Genomic DNA, 23,357 nt, shown 5'->3' on the forward strand with positions numbered 1-23,357 from the left:
ACAGGGATTTATTGTCTGCAGCTCCCACAGCCTTTTCCTTGTCCTGGTCCTGAACTCATGATGTTTGTTGGCCTCTTGTTTCTGCTCCTCCTCACAGGTAAGGTTTCTGAATGAAGTTTGAGACCAATTGAGAGTAATGTGGACATGGTGTCTGAAAAGAAATGCTGCAGTTGTTGAAAAATTTTTTTATGCTTCATGTTGTGTCCATCCACCTCCAACGTTTTGGAACGCAGGCAGAAATCCCAGAGACAAATGTCTCAGAATTTAATAATCTAATTAAACTCAGAACTGTCAGCATGGCAAGAGCTGAGGAGAAAATATTTTTGTTTCTTTGTATGTTTTATTTTTATTTTTTTCTTTTGTACTTGGGCAAGCAAGTCATGTAGCTTTTAAGGATATTACAGCTTATTATTTAAGAGATTTTTTTTAAATCAGGTTGATCAGTATGCATTGGGTGGTGCATAGGCGATGAATCTCACATGGGGAATCTGCTGTTAAAAATCACTTAGGGATTGCCAGCATCCATCTTTGACCACAAGCACTGGATATTATTATTACAGACATTTGTGAGCTGGTGTTTACAGAAACAAAACAGTTTTACAGATGGTTCGTGTCATTGTGAAATGTTTGTGTTTTGTGCTGTTTCATATGTATTTTATTGTTGTTTTATGTATTTTAAAGGCCCATCTGAGGAGGGGGGGCAGATTTTATTTGGCTGTAAAGTGTTGGTTCATGCTGTACACTTGTCATTATACAACTAATCATTAAAATAAAGAAGCAGTGGATAACTTGATGAGAACATAGCAAGTGCTCTGAATTTCAAATATAAAGCTGGGAAATTAGAAAATTCCAGTATTTCTCCAAGATGATCAACTTATTCTCTCACACTGACTGTGTTTTGATGTTTTTAGCTGTGGATGGACAGACCTCTGAGAGAGTGTGTAGTTATCAGGATGTTTTAAACTCCATGAACTTAACCAAAAACAATGAGCTGTTCTCCATGACCCGGCCCGTTAAAGACCACACGCAGCCCACAAATGTCTCCCTGGACGTTGTGCTGTATGCGATTCTAGATGTGGTAAGTGGTTAAAGCTTTAAAATTTGTGTTCCTTTTTTGTTTTAGGCACCAATTTTATGTTACTTAGCAGGAAGTAAACAACTTGGCATGCTGGGAAAAAAACAACAACAGTGATGTGGAAATCTGTGCACTTGGATTTGTATAAACCTTGCTCACAGAATTGACTGTAAGTACAGATTAAACTGTGCAAAAGATCTCCAATGTGTATCTGGAGTTGTTTAGTAGCATAAGGACTCTATGCGAATGCAAGAAGCAGCGTGTTGTGTTAAAGCTGTATGTCGGACTAGTTCTTGGCTGGTACCAGTTGTCTGCAGGTAACTGGTAGAGAAGCTGCAGGCATCGGTGCAAACTGAAGGCATGGCTTTTAGTCAACTCCCTTTGGTTTTTTCTTGGTTCTCTCAGATTACAAACACGATTCAGTAGGTTTTATGGAGGCAACTTTATGATATCCTTTTTTTTTTGCTGTAAGATGAGTCAGCTGTGTTGGTTGTGCTGCCATGTTGCCTGGCTGGAAAGATTTTCACACATATTTCTTTGCTTGTTTGCAGAGAGAGACTGACCAGACCTTCATTCCTTACGTTTGGATCTATGTGGTGAGTTTTCTCTTAGAAAAACAGCCCTTGGATTAAATCTCACTTCTCACACTGTTTTCTTTTAATTTCTGATCATGTTTGCTGATTTCCTCTGTTGTTTTCCTCTGTAGTTCTGGGAGAACCAATACATTTCATGGAATCCCAAAGACTTTTGTGGTATTGGTAAAGTTTCTATTCCCGCTGATGCTTTGTGGAAGCCAGATCTCACTATTGAAGAGATGTAAGTGTAACTGTGTGGCCATGCACTCACACAAACACACAACAGTAACTGGTCTTTAATGCATCTTTAGTGTTCATAGTTCACATGATGCTGTCCATCAGGGCTCTAATGTGTTCACGTGTGTTTGTTCATACACGGTAACTTTGTGTGTTATCACACAGGGTAGAAAAGGACAAAGCCCCCCCAAGTCCTTACCTCACTATCTTCAGTAGCGGTTTCGTCATTGTTCAGAACGACCAGGTGTTGGTCAGCACCTGCAGGATGCACGTTTACCAGTTCCCCTTCGACATTCAGAGCTGCAGCCTCTCTTTCAAATCTGTCATTCATACTTGTAAGTTGGAGTCAAGTGAACACACACTGCCAGACAACACCGCATGCAATTAATACATTTCTTCGGTGGTAACCTGTTAAAAAATCTCACAGATTTATCTTTGCCTCCCACCTTAGCATATGAAATAAGGCTTACTCAGACCTCCAACTCCGCACAGGCCACTGAGGAGTCTCGCGATGTAATGCGGACCCAGTACGAGTGGCTTTTCATCAACATGACAATCACCAACACGACAACTGTCGACCAGTATGGCCAAGAGCAAGATATGGTCATTTACACTGTGAGTGTTAAAGGGGTTGTTAAGTTACCATCTCTTTATTTCAGGAGGAGAGATTTTATAATTAATGAAATATTTCCTAAATCTTCTTCTCTAACTCTTTTCTCATCCTTTGTCTGTCCTCCTTTCCATTTATTATATATTTCCTTCTTTCTGTGCTTCCTTCTTTCTATATTCCTCTCCACCCTTTCTTGATTCCCTAATTTCTTGCTTGAATAAGAAGTACATGATTTTCACCCAAGACTCTTTCAGTTAATTGAAATTTTGGCTTTTACTTTCTCACCTTTACGTGAGCAGATTGGTGGCGATTGTTGCTGCAGGTAGTTTATTACATGGCTGCTGCAGTTTAGCATTTGCCAGATGTGCAGTAGTCAGAAGATCAGCCAACTGACTGACTGATTTAAACATCATTTCACAGATCAACATGAAGAGGAGGTCTGTCCTCTACATTGTAAACTTCATACTTCCCATCCTGTTCTTCTTGTGTCTGGACTTGGCCTCTTTCCTGGTCTCGGACAGCGGAGGCGAGAAGCTGAGCTTTAAGGTCACTGTGCTGCTCGCTGTCACTGTGATGCAGCTTATTCTCAATGAAATCCTGCCTTCTTCGTCAAACAAGATCCCACTCATAGGTAAAGCTAATGGGATTGTCAAGGGTTTTGCAGGTATTTGGTTGTGCCTGTGTGGCTGATGATAAAACGAGGATGTCAGAGTCTTGCCTTTATTGGACATTACTTCATATGAGTATTAACAGCACATATACTGATTTACCCGCATTAATGAAGCTGACTTCTCCCTTCAGCGGTCTACTGCGTTGGGATCTTTTCTCTGATGATGCTCAGCCTCCTGGAGACGATTGTGGTGATGTATCTGATGGAGAAAGACTCACACCAAGACGACGAGACAGACAAAGACCAAAGCCAGGGTGACGATTGTGAGAACAAACAGGGCAAAGCCAAATTCCACATCTGTTTTGGAGGTGAGATTCCCTGTAAAAAGCTGAACCAGGCCAGTTTTTATCGGTCCTGCTAGCTTATACTGTAAGAAAGGGAACTGGAAAGTCAGTGAAACATAGTTTAAAGCTCTTAATCAAGCTGCTGCTGTATTCTTTCACCTCCATTTAGTTTGGGAAACTGTGATCTGAACATTGTAAAAACTCCATAAAATTATGTATGATCATTGCTCCACACTGAAGGCCTCCCCAAAGCTTTTATGTCTTCTCTGAGGAGCAAGGAACAAGGAGGAATCTCAGAGGACCCATTGAAGAGGAAGTCTTCTATCACACACCCAATGCAGCTGATTGATTTGGAATGAAATGAAACCGCATCAAACCATCACTACAGTTTTATACTGAAGTAGAGAGATAAATAATATATTCGACTGATTTAAATGTAATACCACCAGGTTTTTGATTGCATTTGTCTTTCAGATTCACTGTCAAATTAAAACCAGGCGATCTGCAGACCTGATTAATAAAAGAACCAGAAACAACTTTCTTTATTCATTACACAGATTTTTGTCGACATGACCTGTTATATCCCCCTTTAATCTGTGTCATAGAAGAAGTTCTGATGTCTTTCACATTTTACTCAACTATGGTCAATTACAGAAACTTTGTAGTTTTATGTGAGATATATCTACTTTAATTTAATTAATTGTAATTTTATTGTTAACTGTATAATTTGAATCTTTTGTCTCCTTCCAGAAAAGAAGAAATCGAATCCGTGTTTGTGTGGCTCTGTTGTGTCTCTTGATGAAACGCCAACTGAACCACTGAAGGTTGGGATTACATTGCACTTTATATGTGCAACACACGTGTGCAAACACATACATAAAACACAAGCAAATACTAAAATGATGGAGGTTTAATTGTCGGAAAAGAAACAGAGTTACAACACAGAAGCAAAATCTTAATATCCCATCATTCTCAGTGTGCTGTACACAAAAGCCTCGAGGTCATTTTATTAATAATCAAATCGCCCTTTCAGGTGAGCAGCAGCCAGCTGACGGAGGAGTCCCAGGGCCTGGAAAAGCTCTCAGAGGATCTGAGAGAGGCGTTGAAGACACTCACTCTGTTCCTCAACAGCAAGAAGGAAGAAGGAAAGCCCGGATACTGGACCAGAATGGCGAAAACAATCAACAGAGTTTTCTTCATTTTCTATGCCACAGCTGCCAGTCTGTTTTTAATCTGCATGTTCTTCAACTGGAACAATGTGTAAGAATTATAGTGCAACATAATGACGCGTGATGAGTCCAACCATTGCTACTAACAAGACTCATTATCATGTGAAATGCAGCCTAAGAAACGTTTCAGAACTGTGTACGCATATTGTCCTTCAGTAGTGTTGTTTGCATGTTTTGCCCACTGCTGCACATCTAACACATTTATTCAGTATTAGTCTATGACACTAGTCTAGTCTCATTGTAAAATTCTGCTGGTTTGCCATCAAGTAGTGTAATATGCACAACTGTAATGTTAAGTGAATCAACCAAATATATAATTCAGTGGAAAATGATGCAACCCAGTATCATACAAGCTCTCCCAGGTTGCAGTATATATATATAAGACCTGTGCATGTTTTTATTCCATGTTGCCTGTTATGGATCTGGAGTTAGGATTCTTTTTGTGGTATCTGTCCTAGTAAAGCTGAAATAAGTGAAAAACAAACCATCTTCTTCTTCTCCGTTCTTTCTACTGTACTTGTGTTTGTGTTGCCTTACTTATATCCAGATTTTTTTATATTCTCATGCATGTTAATAGGGAGGACAAAACATTAGAAACACCTCTCAGTAAAAGGTAGACCAAAATTAATGGAATGACGCTGAAATCTCTCCACAAATTCCCTCGCAACTGCTGGTGTGCAAATACAGCGCTGTGTAAAAGTGTTAGGTACTTTACATGTTTAGATTCTCAATCATCACATCCCAAATTCATACTGCAGCGCGACGACGAGTCAAAATATAAAGCCAGAGTCATTATGAACCATCTTCAGTGACAAGAAGAACAGAGATTCCTGTAGCAGAGAGTATGACCCCCAAAGAAAACCACAACATAAACAAAAAAAACAAAAGGGTTGGTCGTTCACTTTGTCCAGCCCCCTTCCAGTGTGAGGATAAGTGTGAGGTAATATTTCCAAACAGCTCAGAGAGGACAGGGATGCACATTTGCTGAACACACATCTCACAGACTTTGGATTCTCACTGGTCCTGAACTCATGCTGCTTGTAGACTTCTTTTTCCTGCTGCTCCTCACAGGTAAGGTTTCTCTCATCCTCACGGTGTTGCTGTGGATGGTCTGTGATGTGTTGCTGTTCCTTCATGCTGTGAGTGCTAGAAAATGGATGGATGGATGAATGGATGGATGCTGTGAGTGCCACAAAAGAAATTCCATCCACCTGCAACATTTTGCAATAAATGCAAAACTCTCAGAGACAAATATCTCAAATTATGGATAAATAAATTTAAATAAACTACCTGCATGGCTGGATACCACCAGAAGCTGAGTAAGAAATTAGTTTTTATTAAAATTGTTAAATTATTTTTATAAATGTATATACATTTTACTATGATGTTAAACAGGTGTTGATTCAACTGCATGATCATTTTTGAGGCTGTAGTTTGTGATGCTGTTGAATTGTATTGGTGCTTAATCGGATGCTTTTCTAACAAACATCTGTCAGCATCATGCAAGACACCTGCAACTTAAACTGCAAATTTCTGGTAAAAATTCTGCCAACATGCCGCAACTGGACGAGGGTTTCATACTCACTGCTGAGTGCGGCTGGATATGATTTTCTGAACATGCATTTGGAGCTGTACAGTGGATGGATCTCAAATGGAGAACCTATTTAGGCTGAGAGGACAGTTAAAGAGCTGCTAACATTTAAAAATCTTTTAGTGGCTGAGTAGATGAAGTGGTTGACATTCCTGCCAGTGCCCATCCATTTCATGATGGCTTTTCTGTGACCACAATCACTGCGTCTTACTGCAAATATCTGTGAGTTGGTATGATGTGAATGACTGAAAAACAAGGCTATCATCATGCTAACGTGCTGATGTTTAACATGTCGGTGAGATATTTCACTCAGAAGCACAGACCTCATGGTGGCACTGCAGAAGAAGTCAGAGAATCCATAAAGTCATTATTCTTATTCTGGGATTTATAGTTTTTTATTGATTTATTTACAATTAAAATGACAAACTTTATTGAAATCATTTATAAGCAATTATAAAAAATGAAAGGATATTAATGTTAGAAGAAAAGACACAGCAGGACACCAGTATCCTGCAGTGCGAGGTAAATCTAACATATAAATACACATACAAAGCACAAGTATAAACTACACAGACATAAAAAAAAAATAGAGAGAGCATAGTGATCAGTGTCACATTTACAGATGTAAATGAACTCTCTCACAGCGAAAGCGTCTTGATGTTTTCTCTGTAGATGGGGTGTCGTCCGCGGGTAACTGCAGTTATTATGATGTTTTAAAGCACCTGAACTTGAACCATCAAAATCTGATGTTTTCCGTGACCCGGCCTGTTAATAACCACACAACGCCCACGCAGGTACACCTGGATCTTCTGCTCCATGCCATTCTAGAGGTGGTAAGTGGTTGTTTATGAGTATTATTTCCTCTTTCAAGGGGGTTATATTGGTCCCATTTCTCTGTTTGGCTGTTTACTAACAGGATGTCACAAACTCACTTTGGATGCGGTGGAATTTTAGGTCACAGTCCTTTATGTTTACAGCGCCACCGAGTGGCCATTTATGAGCACACATCAGTCAGCCTGGTTGTTCTGCTCTGTGCCATTCTAGACATGTTAAGAAGTGAGAGCTTTGAGTGTATTTGGTTGCATTTTTTTGTTCGTTAGCTGAACATCTCAAAGCCAACACCACGATGGGGCTACTTTTAAAGTCTTCTATGATGTGGCCAAGTCCTTTTGGCCCCTTTACACTGTGTGATTTTGGGTTGTCTGAGACTCTCTGCTCCCACATCTAAAGACCTGTGGCCTGTGGCAAAATTCAGTCAAAAATTTAGGTTCTTTACAAGTGTGAAAGTGCAACTGCTGTTAGATTTTCACACATACTTCTTTGCTCACAGAAAGAGAAGGACCAGATATTTGTTCCTTACGTCTGGGTCACCATGGTGAGTTCACTCTGAGAAGGAAAACACTTTCTGACTGAATGAATTCCCACCTCTCACATTTCTCACATTTCTTTTGTTTATTTTCCCCCCTTGTTTTCCTCTGTAGTGGTGGAAGAATGACTTCATTGATTGGAAACCTGATGAATTTTGTGGTATTACCACTGTGTCCGTTCCTAACGAAATGATGTGGAAGCCAGATCTCACTATTGAAGAGATGTGAGTTTTAATGAATGTGCATGCTCTCACACTCAGTACAGCATCTTAGGTTTCATTACATGGTAACATTCACTAATTATGCAGCCAACAAATTACACACATTCTTTACAAATTTTCAATAAAACACTTACTAATCACAGTGCCTGTGCATCAGTGTATCTATAACATTATCTAACATTAACCAGTCATGAGTGACTGCACTGGTCATACCAGACCATCTAAGGCTGTAGCAGCACTGGTCATACCAGACCATCTAAGGCGAAGCCCCTGAGAGTGCTGAGCTGAGCGATGGTTCAAAAGCAAATTTGTTACCCCCTTGTTATCTGTACTTCTCCTAATCTCCTGACAGATTGTTACTCAGGGAGTGAGGAATGAGTGAATGAAGGAGGGATTTCAGACACAGATGAAAAGTTTTTTATTGTTGTTGTTTTTTGGGCCAATATTCGATAGTGATGGTGAAGATTCATACAGGAAATGCAAGAGGAGTAGACATTACATTGTGTATCAGATCATACAAGGTATGAACTTCAGTTCAAAGCGTGTGTGTGTGTGTGTGTGTGTGTGTGTGTGTGTGTGTGTGTGTGTGTGTGTGTGTGTGTGTGTGTGTGTGTGTGTGTGTGTGTGTGTTCTCATACAGGACAGAGAAGGACAAGGCCGCACCTAGTCCTTATCTTGCCATTACAAATGAAGGTAATGTTGAACTTACAAACGACCAGGTGTTGGTCAGCATCTGCAAGATGCGCATTTACAAATTCCCCTTCGACACTCAGAGCTGCAGCCTCACCTTCAAGTCTGCCATACACTCTGGTGAGCCATTACCTGTTGTGCTTAAAAGTTTTGTACGTTCCTATGAGACGCTTGTGTGCGTTCTCATGTCTGAGAGAATCAGATTCCACCAGATACCGAACAATTTTCTTTGTTTAACTGCTAAGACACCTGACAGTTTTCTTTTCTCCCCCTTCAGTTGAGGAAATGGAGCTTATTCAGTATGGCAACTCTTCAATGGCCACAAAGGAATCTCGCGAGGTGATGCGGTCCCACTCTGAGTGGCTGTTTATCAACATAACAGTCACCAGCAAAGTTGATAACCATTATAAAATTAATCAAAGCTTAGTCATTTACACCGTAAGTATTCCTGGTTACAGATGTGCAGTGGTGGAAAGTTTTCTATCTCTGTTTGTTTGAAGTGAGTACAAGTACTGAAGTTCTTCCATTAGGTTTATGTTTTTTTCCACTACATTTCAGAAGCAAGTATTGCATTGTGTTGCATTTTCATATGGGCATAAGTAATCAGTTTCAGCAGACTGTGACTCATTACTGTGAATTTAATTTCACAGATCAACATGAAGAGGAGGTCGGCCCTCTACGTCATCAACTTCATACTCCCGGTCCTGTTCTTCTTGTGTCTGGACTTGGCCTCTTTCCTTATCTCAGACAGAGGGGGAGAGAAGCTGAGCTTTAAGGTCACTGTGCTGCTCGCTGTCACTGTGATGCAGCTTATTCTCAATGAAATCCTGCCTTCTTCGTCAGACAGAATCCCACTCATAGGTAAAGAAGCTCAGAGTTTTGCTTTCGCTGAACTGTACTTCCTGCGAGCAGTAACAGCTCATATACAGACTGAATGTGCTGTTATTCATCTGCATTAATGAAGATGACTTCTCCCTTCAGCGGTCTACTGCATTGGGATCTTTGCTCTGATGATGCTCAGCCTCCTGGAGACGATTGTGGTGATGTATCTGATGGAGAAAGACTCTGAGTCCCAAGACAACGAGACAGACAAAGACCAAAGCTACAAATTTCACAGAGGTGAGATTCACCATAACAAACAGAGGAAATTGTATAAGATTTGAAAAGACATGTGGTCCACTTTTTGAATTCTCTCACAGAGACACGTAAAAATGGTTGTGTTTTTTTGAATCTGCACTAACCATGTTTTGTGTCTAATGCATCTTTTCAGAAGTAAATAAACTGATCCATTCCACTTCAGACGGCTTCGATGTGTCTCCTGGCAAAACGCCATCTGAACTGCTGGACAAAGAGGTTAGAATGAAGCTGCTGTTCTTGAAGTTTCAATTTAAAAAATTTTCTCCCAAATTAAAGCAAAAATGGCTACCTTTAAGATAATAACTGACACAAAAAAAAACGAATGTCAGATGTCACTGCTGTTGATATTGTTTGGCTCCTAATCAACCACAGTCCATTAAACTTCTCCTCAGGGCAGCAGCAGACGACTGATGGAGGAGTTCTCTGCGTTAGAAAAGTTCTCAGATGAGCTGAGGGAGGCGATGAAAATAATGACTTTGCTCCTCAACGACAGGAAGGAAGGCGGAAAGCCCGGCTACTGGACCAGAATGACCAAAAAGATCAATAGACTTTTTTTCATTTTCTATGTCATATCGGCCACTATGTTTTTACTCTTTCTGTTTTTAACATGGATTGATGCAAAAGATTAAAAACGCCAAATAATGAAATGTACTGTAGTTCCTAGAAGTTGCAAACACACAGTCACATGATCTAACAGGTAATGCATTCATAGCCAAGGTGTAATTGGTTGTTCAGGTAGTATTTAGACACATGTACACATCTACACACGTCTGTTGCATGTTTGTGGTTTGGATCTAACACACATTGTAGTATCGGATTATTGTACTGGAGTACTGGCTCTGACGAGATGCATCAGGCTCTTTGTAATTCAGAAATAAAACGATAAAAACAAAACTTATTCTCTCTCTCTTTTTTGGTATGTGTGAGAGCAATGAGAATGAAACTACACAGTTAACAACAGAATCAGGTGATAATTCTCTGTGGCTTCAACCCTTTCTCATACAAATAGTGATTAGAGCCATTGTATGGCAAAATGGTAAAATGTCAAAAAAAATTAAATCTACAGCACAATAAACTGTGAAAAAAGTGAATGGGTCTGATTCTATCTGAAGCCACTGTATAATATTTTAGTTGTGTGTGTAAATCCACAGTGGACTCTGATTTTGATGTGTAGTGTCCTCCGGTGCTGCAGGGGGCGCTGTTCGTCTCAGCGTCTCCGCGCTGTCGTTCAGCCAATGACGTGGATTTTCATTGAGGCAGTCACCGCTGCCCAAAAAACACAGACTCACCAACATTTCAGAGCTTTGCCACTTACTTCGTTTTTAGAAGCAGAACCACCCGTTTTCTTTCCGTCGTTTATCGCACCTGAGCACAGTCTTGTCTCAGCTTTCGTAACAGGTGAGCAGAGCGCGCAGAGCAGGAACGTTTCAGGGTTTACCTGGTGTCAAAGTTGGCTCTGAATTCCCTCATGTCAGTGTTTTATTTCTCACATCAACTCTGTGCTGTGTGTGTTTTCTCCCAGGCGTCCAGAATGAGTAAAAACAGCAAAGTGTTGAACCTGAAGGATAAAATCAGTGGCAATGAAGTGGACCTGAGCCTGTGTAACCTCACTGAGGTGCCAGTCAAAGAGCTGGTGAGTTACTCACCGTGTCTGTGTCTCTGCCTGTGGGAGAAATTGTTGTTAAATTACACATAAATAGCTTTAAATTTTAGTGTAAACTCAACTCAGACTCGAGGCTCGTTCTGCTGTGGTTTCAGCTGATTACATGTCAGCATGTTTCTCGGTTAAAACGGTTATTTCCACAGTGGTGGAAGGAAACTAAGTACATTTACTTCACTTACTGCACTTAAGTGCAGATTTGCAGTGCTTGTACTTTAACTGAGTATTTCCAGTTTGTACTACTTTGTACTTCTACTTCACGGCATCCATCTTACTGCCATAATTAGTAGTTTCTTCAACACAAAACTATCAGGAGAGATCACAAAGTCTGCAGAAATGTCTCTGTTTGATCATGTTTCACAAGATAATAACCCCTGTGCACAAAATGTTATCTTGTGTGCATAAGATTTAAAAACAAAGTCTCTATACTCAATATACTTCAAGTACAATCAACCTGCCTTTTAGGCCTTAAATAGGCTTAAACAGACTTCACTGTTGGTGATAGACAACACACTGGCGCTGTTTTTAATTGGTTTAAATCTTATCTCACTGCCAGATTATTTTATCTAAGCATGGGTGAATGTTCATCTAAAAGCTCTAAAATAAATTGTGATGTTCTCCAGGGTTAAATTTTAGGTCCTATTTTGTTGTTCTATTTATCCTACCTCCGGTGTTTCCTCATTGCAAATCCATGATTTTATTTCCTCAGTTCCTGTTTTTGTTGAGTCCCTTATTTGTCTTTTACACTCTGATTATTTTATTTTGTGTATGTGTGTGCTCATGTGGGTGGGTGAGGTCGTTTTTGTGCTACAGTGTATTTGTATGAAAAGTGCTATACAAATAAAATAATGAGAGCGATATCAAAAATTGATTGCAACTGAGTACTTTTACTTTGTGGTTTTTAACTTTATCAAAGGATCTGATTACGTCTTCCAGCACTGCAGTTACAGCGTACATTAAACTGACTCATGATATAATTTATTCAACAGGCTTTATTCCCCAAAGCAACCACTGTGGACTTGTCTTGCAACAACATTACCTCCCTTCCTGTGAGTATGAACTCAGTCACACTGCACTAATACACACCGTTTTACCCCATAAATAAGTGGCTCCCAACCTTTTTGGCCCGTGTCCCCAGCAGTAGGAGATGTACGTTCTGAGGGTGTGGATGTTGCTTGTTGCCAAGTCAGAAACAAGGGGGGAGTTGTAGGTTTCAGCAGTGAGGATCACTTCCGCGTTCAAAAAGCTGCAGTTCCTCGGCTGCCGCTGGGGGCTGGCTCCAGAAGTGAGCAATTCTCCATTGACCCCCATGTTAAAATAGCCAACTTTACAGCCTAAAAACACATATTTACAGCCTGGTACATTTTTTTGTTTTTGGTCTCTATTGATAGTTTCCACCTCCGTGAACACTGTGGGGCGGGAGAATTGTTTGTACCACAACCGTTTTGGTGTTATTTAGGCTTAAAATTCTTACGTTAAATTAGGGCGTGGTTATGTTGAGTGACAGCCCCATAGACAGGAACTGGCAGTTAGCTCTTTGCTAAAGTATCGGCTGGGCTAGGCGGCTACATCCAGAGGCCTCCGGCGGTTGACAGGGGCTGCAGTGTCCGTGTTTGTTTGCCAGTGATCGGAGGTTAGGTTTTGTGACAATATGGCTTGTTGTAGTGTAGACTGTACTAACCGACCGTCGAAGGAGTCTGTGTTGCAGTTTTTTCGGCAAGTAAATTTCTCACTAGTTTACCTGGATGTTTGCGCTAATTAGCATGTGTTAGCATATTTTGCTGCTGGCTTATGACTTCATTGCCGCTTTATGGTCGCTGCTGATACAGATAGAGGACCGGAGCAGCTAATGTTAGGAACGCTGTTGCTGTGTTCCGTGCTCTCAGAGTCCGTTTATTGCGAGAATACTAGGGTACAATTTTATTTCGTCTCGTTTTTATGTTTAGAAAGTCCGACATTGCAGGGACAGAGCAGCTCTGTCAGTAAGCGGCTGCTGTTGTTTCTGTGCTGCTGTAACTGAAAGTGGGTAGTGGATGGAGGCAGCGGTGAAAGCCGGTAAATATTAAATATTGCTCCGAGCTAAGTGGGCGGGTTCTCGGCCGGCTGACCGCAGAGTAACCGCCTCTCCGCCAAATGTGGAAAGAACACTGTTAGCATCGATGCTGCTAAAATGGAGCCACGCTCTAGATCTTTTCCACATTTTCCACAGATTTACACGACAGCTTTGCGTGAGCTACCTAGCTCAAACTAACGTAGCTCAAGCGGAGCTGTCGCGTCGCGCCCATTCTTCTGACCGCAATCCGTGTCTGGAAAGATCAGTATCAACTTAATGTGTTTTACTTTTCCATTTATTAAAACCGTAACTAATATGTGGAGGTCTTTTGTTGAACAGATATTAACATGACTTATGTTCATTTCTCGTTGGCTGGGTTTCTTTCGTACAGCCAGAGTTCTGCAACCTGACCCACCTTGTGAAGGTGGATCTGAGTAAAAACCAGCTGACCTGTCTGCCAGACGACCTGGGGAACTTGGTCAACCTTCAGCATCTGGATCTGTACAACAACAAGCTGACTGTCCTGCCTGTCAGCTTCTCTCAGCTCAGGGTAGGTGCCAGACACAAACAGTGTTTGCTCATCTCAGATTTGTATGTGCTGATCCTAGTGACATAAAGCTGCAACGTCATTGTGTGTGATATCTAACTGATGCTCTTCAGGTGTTTAAACTTTGGTGCAGTGTGAAACTCTTAGTTGTAAATTTCCCAGGACGGCCACCTTTTGTTCAGTGGCTGCTTTATTAGAAGTCACCTACCTTGCTGTTCTTCATTGGTTGTCCTCTTGAGAGAAAGATTTCATAATTGAAAACCACAAGATATTAAGATTTAAGATTTATTTAACTATGCTTGTGTATGTTTGTTCTCAGAGTCTGAAATGGTTGGACCTGAAGGATAATCCGCTGGAGCCCGTCCTGGCCAAGGCAGCAGGAGACTGTCTGGACGAGAAGCAGTGCAAACAGTGTGCCTCCAAGGTGACAGAGAAATGGAGAGCGATCAGTCGGCTAATTCACACATATTATTTAAAAGCCAGTGTCCAAAACTCAAGGTCTGTTGTTTTTCAGGTTCTGCAGCACATGAGAGCCATTCAGGACGAGGCCGATCGAGCACGAGAGAAACGCCTTTTAAGGGAAAAAGGTGGGTATCAGGAATGTAGTCAGATTCTGAGTTTATGTTTAGTATGTTTAGATTCTCACACGCCTCCTAAATTAAATCCTACAGCTGTGATACACAACAGAATATCGACTCAGAATTTCATTTTCAAGTATTAATTACATTTCTCTGGCAGTTGGTAAATTGGCTGAGGTAGAAATTATTGTGCACAATTTTTTTATAATGACAAGAAACCAGGAAGGAGCCTCTTTAGGAGACACAGTTCAAATAATGTCCTGTTATGAGCACATGTGATAGGGATTCTGTCTTACTGCATTTTTCTTCAAACCTCAATCAGAGCTGGAGAGGAAGAGGGAGGCAAAGCAGAGGGAGCGGGAGGCCAGAGAGAAGGAGGCCCGTAAACGGGAGAAGGCGGAGGAGAAGGAGAAGAGGAGGAAAGAGTACAATGCTCAGATGGCGGCCTTAGCTGCACAGGAGCAACAGAAGAAGAAGAGTGAGGAGAAGAAGAAAAAGAACGGACAGGCAGCAGGTGGGAATAAAGGTCTGATGCTACCATTTGTTAACACAAGTCAGAAGGTTTAAAAAATGAATTCAGACTCCAAAAAAAAAACCAAAACAAAACACATGGTTTTACCAAGATATGACTTTTTGGGGGCATGTTTGCCTTTATTTGAGAGTTGACTACAGAAAGAGGCAGAGAGGGATGTGACATGCAACAAATGTCCTCCTCCCTGGCCAGGAACCAAACTGTGGACGTTGCAGATACGCGGTATGTGTCTTTGGCCACCAGGCGCCCCAGTTTTACAAAGAGTTCTCAACCTCAGTCACTTTTCTTTTGCCTTTTTTTTTTCTTTTAAACATTCACACAAGTTGTGGTTGGAAAATTTCTTGCCAAAAAAAAGTAATGTTGCTGCACAGTCTTAATGGATTTACTCACTGAAAGAATGTTCCTAAAAACAAATTACTTAACTTCAGGCATAGGTAGCGTGGCCGAGCGGTCTAAGGCGCTGGATTAAGGCTCCAGTCTCTTCGGGGGCGTGGGTTCGAATCCCACCGCTGCCAAATGCAATTTTCCCACTTTGGGACTAATAAAGGTGTATCTTATCAGATTGTTTTTTTCAGTAAATTGATACACTTACTAATTCTAGGCCATCAAGTCTTCCAGATTTTGTTTGGTATGATTGTGAAACAGCTATTACACTGCATTTCATGTGGTAAAAGTATTAAATTTAACTTGGGGAAACTTCCAGAAACCCTGAATTAGTAAAGATGGATTTTGTGAGAAGCATAATTTGTCATTTCTTGCACTGAGTCCTTTGAGAGTTTGTTTGCAGTATTGTAGTGGTTCTAATGTCGCCCACACTCGTTTCATCTCTGCAGATAAAAAGGTCGTTGTGGAATCAGCACCTAAACCTCGACGTTCTCTCGTTGGCCTGTTGTTCAAGTTCCTCTTCCTGCTGCTGCTGGGATTAGCTGGAGTCGCCGCTGCCTGCCGGCTGACCGACCTGCAGAAGGAGGCCGCGTGTGTGCCGATCAACGTCGCCGTGGACGACAGCCTGTCCTGGGCCAGGGAGCAGGAGGGTGTGGTCAGACAACTGGTGCATAATCTGTCAACTGCTGCAAAGGAGTTTCTTGAATCCACACAAACATCAAAGAGCTAAATTCTCACTTGCCTCCATCAAAACTCAGAGCTGCAGGTTTTCCACTCTCACCTGTGAATCCTGGGATGTTTTTTTTTTTTTTTTTTTTTTTAATATGCTGAAATCATGATTCTCATTAAGATGGCCGACCTTGCATCCCCTCACCTTGTTTGTGGTGCTGGGAGGTGAAGAGTCTGTACAGATAGACAGAGGGGGACGGACAAATGTGTTTAAAATCATCTTAAATTCCTATGGAATTGTTGTCGCTCTTGTGTCCTCTTTGTACTACCGCCTGTTTTTTTTTAAAAAAAGTCACTGACTTAGAATGTCTCCCTGTACACCATGTCTTGCACTTGGACCAGCACCAGGGGTTGGTTCGTGTGCGTCAGTGCGTGACATGGAGCGCAGGTTGCATTTGAGAGGTGTTCAGTGTAACATCAGGTGGCCCTGTCTGTGCTGCACTGGTGTGTCGAGTCACATGTCAGCTGCCAGTCAGAGCTGTGCATCAGCCAATCAGTGTCAGATGTGGCAGTCTGAGCGTGTGCGGTGAAGGCTGTGTGAATGTAGAGCTCACTCTTCTTCACCCTCCACCGCCTTAAATCTGCCAATGCAGCAAAATCTCACAGCTAATCCAAACCGTCTGCTGAGCACGAGCGGATTTTGTCTTATCGCGGATACATTGGGCGTACATGTCGGCTGATAACTAACAAGAAACGGCACACAAATGCCAAAGATATGTTTGAGGTCATTTAGAAACAGTGTTGTCATGACATAGTTTGTTCACCAGGGAGCAAAACGTCCTGGTTAGTAAGTACTGCATCTTAGTCACAACTCTAAAATAACCAAATTATTGCAAGAAAATGCACGAAAAGCTACTGTAATGATTGATTGGTTGTAGAACGTAGTTGCTGATCACTGACTAATTGTTTCAACTCTAGTTTCTTAAGAAGAATATCAGCCGATATATCGTCATCAGATTTTTCTTCCAAACTCCCAAACATTGACACCTGTATTGGCCTTTAAAATCTGGCATCAGTCAGGCCCTGAATGCACACCCTTCCCAGTGCACAAAAATGACCATATCAAAGATTTTGCATGCGTTAACTCATTTACTAGAAATCCTGTCTCTGTCGCAGGCAACCATTTTGCTAATCGTGCTTCAGAATGTGTTTTTCCTACCGGTCACTGGTTTCCATTCATATCCATACAGTCTGAAAAGCAATTAGCAGACTGTTGAAACTTGTAATTAATTAATCGAATATTGAATATTAAGTTTTCCATAATTTATCAAGGCTGTGCACACTCTCTGCACTGAGCCTGCATTTCCAGTAAACAATAATGGAACTTTAACCAACATCACTGGAGACTCGATGTTCACTGTGATGGATTCGCTGAATAATATTCCAGACACCACAGACGAAACAAAAACCAGTGGCTACGTAGAAGGTTTGGAAAAATGCACAAACACAACGGCAGGAAATTTGCAAAAAGAGGTTGGCTGTGACATATAATACGTTTTGTTGTTAAGGGGTTGTCACTGTGGTATGGTCCTTTTCAGTAGTGCTGCAGTTGCACAATTTAACACATCTGGTGAACCAAGGACCAAGAGTTGATATTGAACTCAAGATCCAAACTTTGAAATTACTTTCTCCTTTCATCTGTCATCTTAACTATAGAAAGAAAAGGTAATGGTCAGACTATTTTCCTGTTCGCTTTCAATTTCAACTGCTGATTTTTTTAAAAATTGAAACGTACTTGCTGCCTTTGCTGCTCTGGTCCTTGTACAGCTTTGTCCGTGCTCAAACATTGTCAGCATCATTAAATGGCTATGCACTGCAAGGATTATTTCAACGTTGTGCTTTTGAAGCAGGAAACAAGTCAAACTTCTCAAATGCATCAAGGCCTAATTTTGTCTTAGTAAAAACAAGCTGTTCAAGAGCTTTGCCTAAATAAAATACAACCTAAAATTAGCAAAACTATTATTTAAAATCATTTTTGCTTGTGCACTTATTGCTAAAGAGTAAGTAAACATGACTAAGACACTGAACAGCCATCCAACTTTTGCTACTTCATACCAAGTCCAAACTATTAGTAATGAGCTGATTTATTCTAAATCTTCCAGGTGGAGCTGAGGACGCTGTGATAAGTGACTTAAAAACAAATTTATATCTTATATTTATACTAAGATTTAAGAGACTTCTAGTTCTGGATGACAAGGACACCACAAAGTCGGTCTTTTGATCTTATCACATGATCTTCTTCTTTTTTTTTTTTTACTGACCACTTTTTCACCTAAAAGGATGCAAGCACAGCACAAATGCCAAGAAGTTGCAAACAAATGCATCTGCACAATGGATAAAATCCATTTCCTGATCCACACATTAGAAACATTAATGTGAATGAGCTCATATGACGACTGAAATATGAGGCCATAAACCACCTAATATGAGCGAGAGAGCAGCCCGTGAAAGCCAGCGACCACAGTCACCATTAGTCCGATAAGAAACTAATCAATCTAGAAAATAACATATAATGAAATTCATTACTGTGCTTTTCACAATAATGGAAGTCTAACAAGACGAGCTCTGTGAGGCCGTACAGTGACAAAACTCAGCTGTGAGCTAAAATGCTAAGGTGCAAGGTACAATGGTTACCTCGTTCGCCATGTTTGTTTATCCTGCTAGCAAGCTATCATTTGCTAATTAGCACAAAGTGTGACTGATGATCTTTGAATAATGTTCAAATCTAGCAGGAGATTATCAACTGCAAAGAAAAACATATTTAAATTAAATATCTTAATCCACCAAAACATGAAGAGGAGGTAGATGTACAGGAGCTGTACAGCCCCAAAAGACTCCTACACCAAGACAGACAGGCTGGCCGGTATGTTGCCTGACAGGCAAAACGCTCATAGATGTGAAAATCCTGATCAGCTCCTCTAATTTTTAATTTTAGTTCAGACAGGCCGATTCAACATATAATGTTAAAGGCGAAACAAGATACAAAACAAGATGTAAGATTTGTCCATGACCGGAGTAGTTGGACACAACACACTGCGGTTTGAGAGGCTTCAGCAAATAGAACGATGAAGCCTCCATCTCACATTTGGGGGTCATGCGGTGCGATGTGAAAGCCGTTAGATCAATAAAGATCATGCAGCTGACATTTAATCTCAACCACCAGCTTTCCGGTTTGGAGCAAGAAAATTATGAGAAATGCAGCAGACTAATGCTGCAATTAGGTGGAATATGAGACAAACATGTTTGCTGTAATATGCAAGATGGTTTCACTCTGGTTAGCACCATCAAAGGGAAACACTGCTCTTTCTGACATTAATATTTTTTTTCTATTCAGGGTCAATTTCTGAACTTAGATTTTAAAGGCAACATTTAATATATATTATAGCCCAGTTTTTAATTAATTAATTTATTTTGCATGCACTGCTGCTACAAAACAGCGATGCCGCGATCTTAAAATGGTTTACACAGACAGAATCATGAGGCTTTGTGCTTTCCTACATGTATAGTTTGCCAGCCCAAATAAAATAATAATAAAATAATAATAATTAAATATAAAAAACTTCCAGCGGTTTCTGTATGTCATCCTCTCGCTGTCAGCATGACCACAAATGTTTTAGAAAGAAGCAGTTTGACCTGACAAAAAAAAAATCAAAATCAAAACTTTCTAAAAACTGGCCTTTTAAATGCATTTAGTAATAAAACGCTTTTGTTTTACCTTCCCCATTAATACTCTCATTGGGCAACAGCCAATTTAATGGAGCTTTGTGGGCTTTTAGTGTGATGGAAGTGGAAGAAAAAGTTTTTCCTCTTCTTGTGGTTTTTGAATTTAAAAGAACACTGACGTTTTGGAAATGATGTGCTTTTTCTTTTTCTAAGGTACTGGCTTTCTCGCTGTGGAGACAGGGAAAAACAATGAGCCTGGCTGTGTTCGAAGGTAAGAAAACCCACCCACCAGCTCATCTAAAACTCCCTAATTAACACCTTGTATCTTGTTTGTTTACTGTGTGCGGAACTGTGTGTGTAACTGGATTTTGTTACCGTTGGGCGCAGCCGGGCAAAACATTTTCCTCTACCTCCACCTAAGCTAACCAGCTGCTGAGCATATCTCCCAAAATGTCTAAATATTTCTTTTCAAGGCTCCTCAGAGACGTCAGAAGGGATAGCTCCTGGACCTGGATGCTTCAGAATTCAGAGAAAGGAGTGAACAGGTGTTCTGGTGCACCAGGTAAAGCAGTGTACACAGGTGAACGTGGGACTGTGCTGTGCGTGTGCATGCTAAAGTCTTAACCACGCACTGGTTTTCACCGTGGTGTCCCTGGGTTTTGTCACCTGTGCAGAACGATCTGCTTCACAGCCGGAAGTCTTCAGGAAGCGAGAGTCCAGCACAGCTCTTCACTGTGAAGCCAGTTCCTGTCTGTTGCCACAGGTATGTGCGTAGTCCCGCTCCTTCATAAAGCTCGTGACGTCCAGCAGCCTCGTCCGAACAGACTCATCCACCGTCATCTCAAGGGTCACTTCTCTGAACACCTTACACACCGACACCTGCAACAGACCCAAGGATGATGGTTAGATGCACTCGCATGACTTTTGTGTTTTCAGGGTTCTCATACGCCGAGTACGCCATCTCGTTACCTCCTGGAAATGGAGTTTCTTGAACATGCCGATGCTGACCTCGTTGTCCAGCCCGATTTTCGCTTGAAACTTTTTGACCCCAAGTTTGGTGACTCCTGGTGGAAGAAAACATGGATCACCACCTTTTCACAAACTCAGAAATGAAACCGGAGTTTACTCTATGAACACAACTCTAGACTGAATTAAACAGCTGAAAAAAAGAAGCAATTCACGAGCTCTGGAGCCAGGCAACGGGGGCACCAAAGTCAGAAATGTTCATGGTCCACACGGAGACTGTAACCTTTGGTCTCTGTGCTGTAAGCAACACTTCTGCTTAATCTGCGCTGTGAAGAAAGAAGTGTTAAGAAATCTTCTTACAGGATCTAAAAGCTTCTCACCGTAGCACATCATCATGTGTGTCACCTCCTTCCCGATGCCCCTCCCTCTGTAATTGGGCTCTGGTAAAAACAAGACACTGCATAAGTATCAGGGGAATTTGGTGTCAAAATAGAGAAATATGTATGAGGGAAATAATCAATGTGTAGATAAAAACAAAACATGTTGATGGGCCTTTGCTTCTCAGTAAGTTTCAAAATAAACACACTGGGCTTCACCTGCTATCATGATCTCCAGCTCAGCCAAGGTGGGGTCTGTGGGGTCAGTCAGGAAGATGTTGACATCTCCCACCATGCACTGCTCCTCCTCCACACTGGGGTCTGCCCACCGCTGCTTGTCCAGGATAATGAACGTGCACTCTAGCAAAATAAATTAAACAGCTTTTCTTTAAGAAACAGTTGAAAAGTTCTAATTGTGTACGACCTGAGGATGTGGGACCTTTTATTTTCATGTCATATCCAGTGATCACCAGATATTTATTGGCACGTAAAGGTTGGTAACCACTGCTTTAGAGCATTTATAAAGGCTGTAAGTGTTAGTTTTTTTGTGCACACTGCAGGCAGATGACCCCTTACTGTCATTATCTTCCCTCCAGCTCCTCTGCATGTCGTACTCCTGTTCCAGGGTCAGCGGCTCTGAAGCGGTCAGCTGCTGCAGCTCAGGAGACTTCATCCACTCATGATACCTGACAAGTGAAAACAGGTGGATTAAAAAAAAGGTTAAACTCAATACTTGTCAAAGGACTGAACTAAGAAACATCCTTATTTAACATGAGGATGTTTTGGTAAGAAAATTCAGTGAAGAGTGTAACAGCACAAAAAGTTCCAGTAACATAAAATCTCCCTTTTTCTGCTACTTACCTGATCAGATTAATAATACAAAATATTACCAACAAATACATAAACAAACACTGACAGCAAGAAGCCGTCATCGGAATAAAAGAAATAAAAGAAACCAACTGAATGAATGAATAAAAACAACAGACAGACTGATCAGGTGTTGGTGTTACCTGGGCACGTGATCCGCATTGTAAGGAACCAACACAACCCTGTGTCCCTCCAGTAAAGTGTTCTCATTTACCTTCATGGCGCCGAGCCTGATACAACCCCCCCAATATGACTGATTTTTTTTTTTTTTTTAACACAGATTCTCGCTGATGTCCATGCTGCCTCCTCTCACTCAGGATTTCCTCTTTCACACTCGCTGGTTCAAACTGCGGCTGCGCTCACTGACAGAAACGCAGACGTCGCCACCTGCTGGACAAATTTCAGCTGAAGACACGAATATGGGCAAATTAGAAATTGAAATATTCTTTAAAAGAAATCAAGTAAAATAAAGACACAAATCCTGTAAAAGCTGTCAAATTAGAGTGTCTGTATATTTTTACCCACTTTTTTGTCTTATTCCTGAATTTGCACAGATGTTGCAAATATATATGTATATATATTTTTTCTCTTTCTCCCACAGGATCCTACTCTTCACCCCACCATCACATAAATTTGTATATTGCCAGGTTTTACTAGTTTTCACTGTTTTTGTATTTTGTGTACTGTTTTTTGTAACTTTTGTACTTTCTTTTTTCTTTAGATTGTAAATACTATTTTTTTTTTGCACATTGTTCCTTAAACTTGAATCGCATGCACACTTCTGCACTTTTCTCATCCTTTTCTCCTGTTTTTGCTTGTGAGCTGCCTAACAAGTGAATTTCCCTGCTGTGGGATCAATAAAGTGCTATCTTATCTTATCTTATCTTATATTAATTTATCTTATCTTATGTCAGTTAAAATCTGTTGTGTCTGTGGCTTGTTGGCCCTTCTTGTTGCCTATGCTTGATGTTTTTTAATGAGCTTTTATTTGTTTTGAGCTCTTTATTATGTGTGTAAAAGTCCAATTAAACTGTTGTGTTTCCTCTTTTGATATTTCTTAACTGTTTTGCAGACACATTTCCCAAAGAGGACTGTTGAATGGAGTTGACAGTTTTACTCTGCATGAACTGAAACAATAAGACATGCCTCATGAACCTTAAACACTAATAAAAGTGATATCAAGTGAGCCCTTCCTACTGAGAGCTCACTCTGTGTGTATGTGTGGAACAAAAACATAACTGGAGATTTTGCTGAGTAATTGTGATGGGAAGGCCACAGGTGACACACACCTTTGAAAGAAATTCACTGTGGCCCG

General features: G+C 40.9%; 4 protein-coding genes and 1 non-coding gene across 7 annotated transcripts; 4 read left to right on the forward strand and 1 right to left on the reverse strand.

Moving 5' to 3' along the window:
* Window positions 1-4,781, forward strand: LOC121201564 (5-hydroxytryptamine receptor 3A-like). The gene is made up of 10 exons (XM_041067450.1): window positions 1-97; window positions 912-1,078; window positions 1,627-1,671; window positions 1,782-1,891; window positions 2,053-2,222; window positions 2,339-2,502; window positions 2,918-3,128; window positions 3,299-3,475; window positions 4,202-4,275; window positions 4,485-4,781. Exons 1-10 carry the CDS (start codon window positions 58-60, stop codon window positions 4,713-4,715), a joined length of 1,389 nt encoding a protein of 462 aa, XP_040923384.1. The 5' UTR covers window positions 1-57; the 3' UTR covers window positions 4,716-4,781.
* A 1,779-nt stretch (window positions 4,782-6,560) lies between these two features.
* LOC121175649 (5-hydroxytryptamine receptor 3A-like) lies at window positions 6,561-10,518 on the forward strand. Its single transcript, XM_041029459.1, has 10 exons — window positions 6,561-6,566; window positions 6,916-7,104; window positions 7,602-7,646; window positions 7,753-7,862; window positions 8,500-8,669; window positions 8,827-8,987; window positions 9,200-9,410; window positions 9,531-9,668; window positions 9,820-9,902; window positions 10,079-10,518. The coding sequence occupies exons 1-10, from the start codon at window positions 6,561-6,563 to the stop codon at window positions 10,313-10,315; spliced, it is 1,350 nt and encodes a 449-aa protein (XP_040885393.1). The 3' UTR covers window positions 10,316-10,518.
* Window positions 10,519-10,938: 420 nt separating this feature from the next.
* lrrc59 (leucine rich repeat containing 59) lies at window positions 10,939-18,190 on the forward strand. 2 transcript variants are annotated; one of them, XM_041067451.1, is made up of 8 exons: window positions 10,939-11,084; window positions 11,209-11,319; window positions 12,336-12,395; window positions 13,791-13,949; window positions 14,266-14,370; window positions 14,461-14,533; window positions 14,847-15,050; window positions 15,890-18,190. In XM_041067451.1, exons 2-8 carry the CDS (start codon window positions 11,218-11,220, stop codon window positions 16,168-16,170), a joined length of 984 nt encoding a protein of 327 aa, XP_040923385.1. In that variant the 5' UTR covers window positions 10,939-11,084; window positions 11,209-11,217; the 3' UTR covers window positions 16,171-18,190. The 2 variants fall into 2 exon arrangements, with proteins under 2 accessions (XP_040923385.1, XP_040923386.1); XM_041067452.1 differs by having other exon boundaries at window positions 14,847-15,038; window positions 15,890-18,188.
* trnal-aag lies at window positions 15,490-15,571 on the forward strand. The gene has a single exon. It is a non-coding gene; the product is annotated as a tRNA-Leu (tRNA).
* A 267-nt stretch (window positions 18,191-18,457) lies between the features above and the next one.
* On the reverse strand, window positions 18,458-22,359 carry nat9 (N-acetyltransferase 9 (GCN5-related, putative)). Of its 2 annotated transcripts, XR_005896687.1 has the most exons (7): window positions 22,186-22,359; window positions 21,752-21,861; window positions 21,395-21,535; window positions 21,179-21,238; window positions 20,802-20,896; window positions 20,208-20,711; window positions 18,458-20,150 (listed from the first exon to the last, which is right to left on the reverse strand). XR_005896687.1 is itself a non-coding variant. In XM_041067453.1 (6 exons), the coding sequence occupies exons 1-6, from the start codon at window positions 22,260-22,262 to the stop codon at window positions 20,562-20,564; spliced, it is 633 nt and encodes a 210-aa protein (XP_040923387.1). In that variant the 5' UTR covers window positions 22,263-22,359; the 3' UTR covers window positions 18,458-20,561. The 2 variants fall into 2 exon arrangements, 1 of the variants encoding a protein (XP_040923387.1); XM_041067453.1 differs by having other exon boundaries at window positions 18,458-20,711.
* Window positions 22,360-23,357: the final 998 nt, after the last annotated feature.

Source organism: Toxotes jaculatrix, chromosome 21, assembly GCF_017976425.1.
Source record: "Toxotes jaculatrix isolate fToxJac2 chromosome 21, fToxJac2.pri, whole genome shotgun sequence".
Classification (NCBI taxonomy): Eukaryota; Metazoa; Chordata; class Actinopteri; family Toxotidae; genus Toxotes; species Toxotes jaculatrix.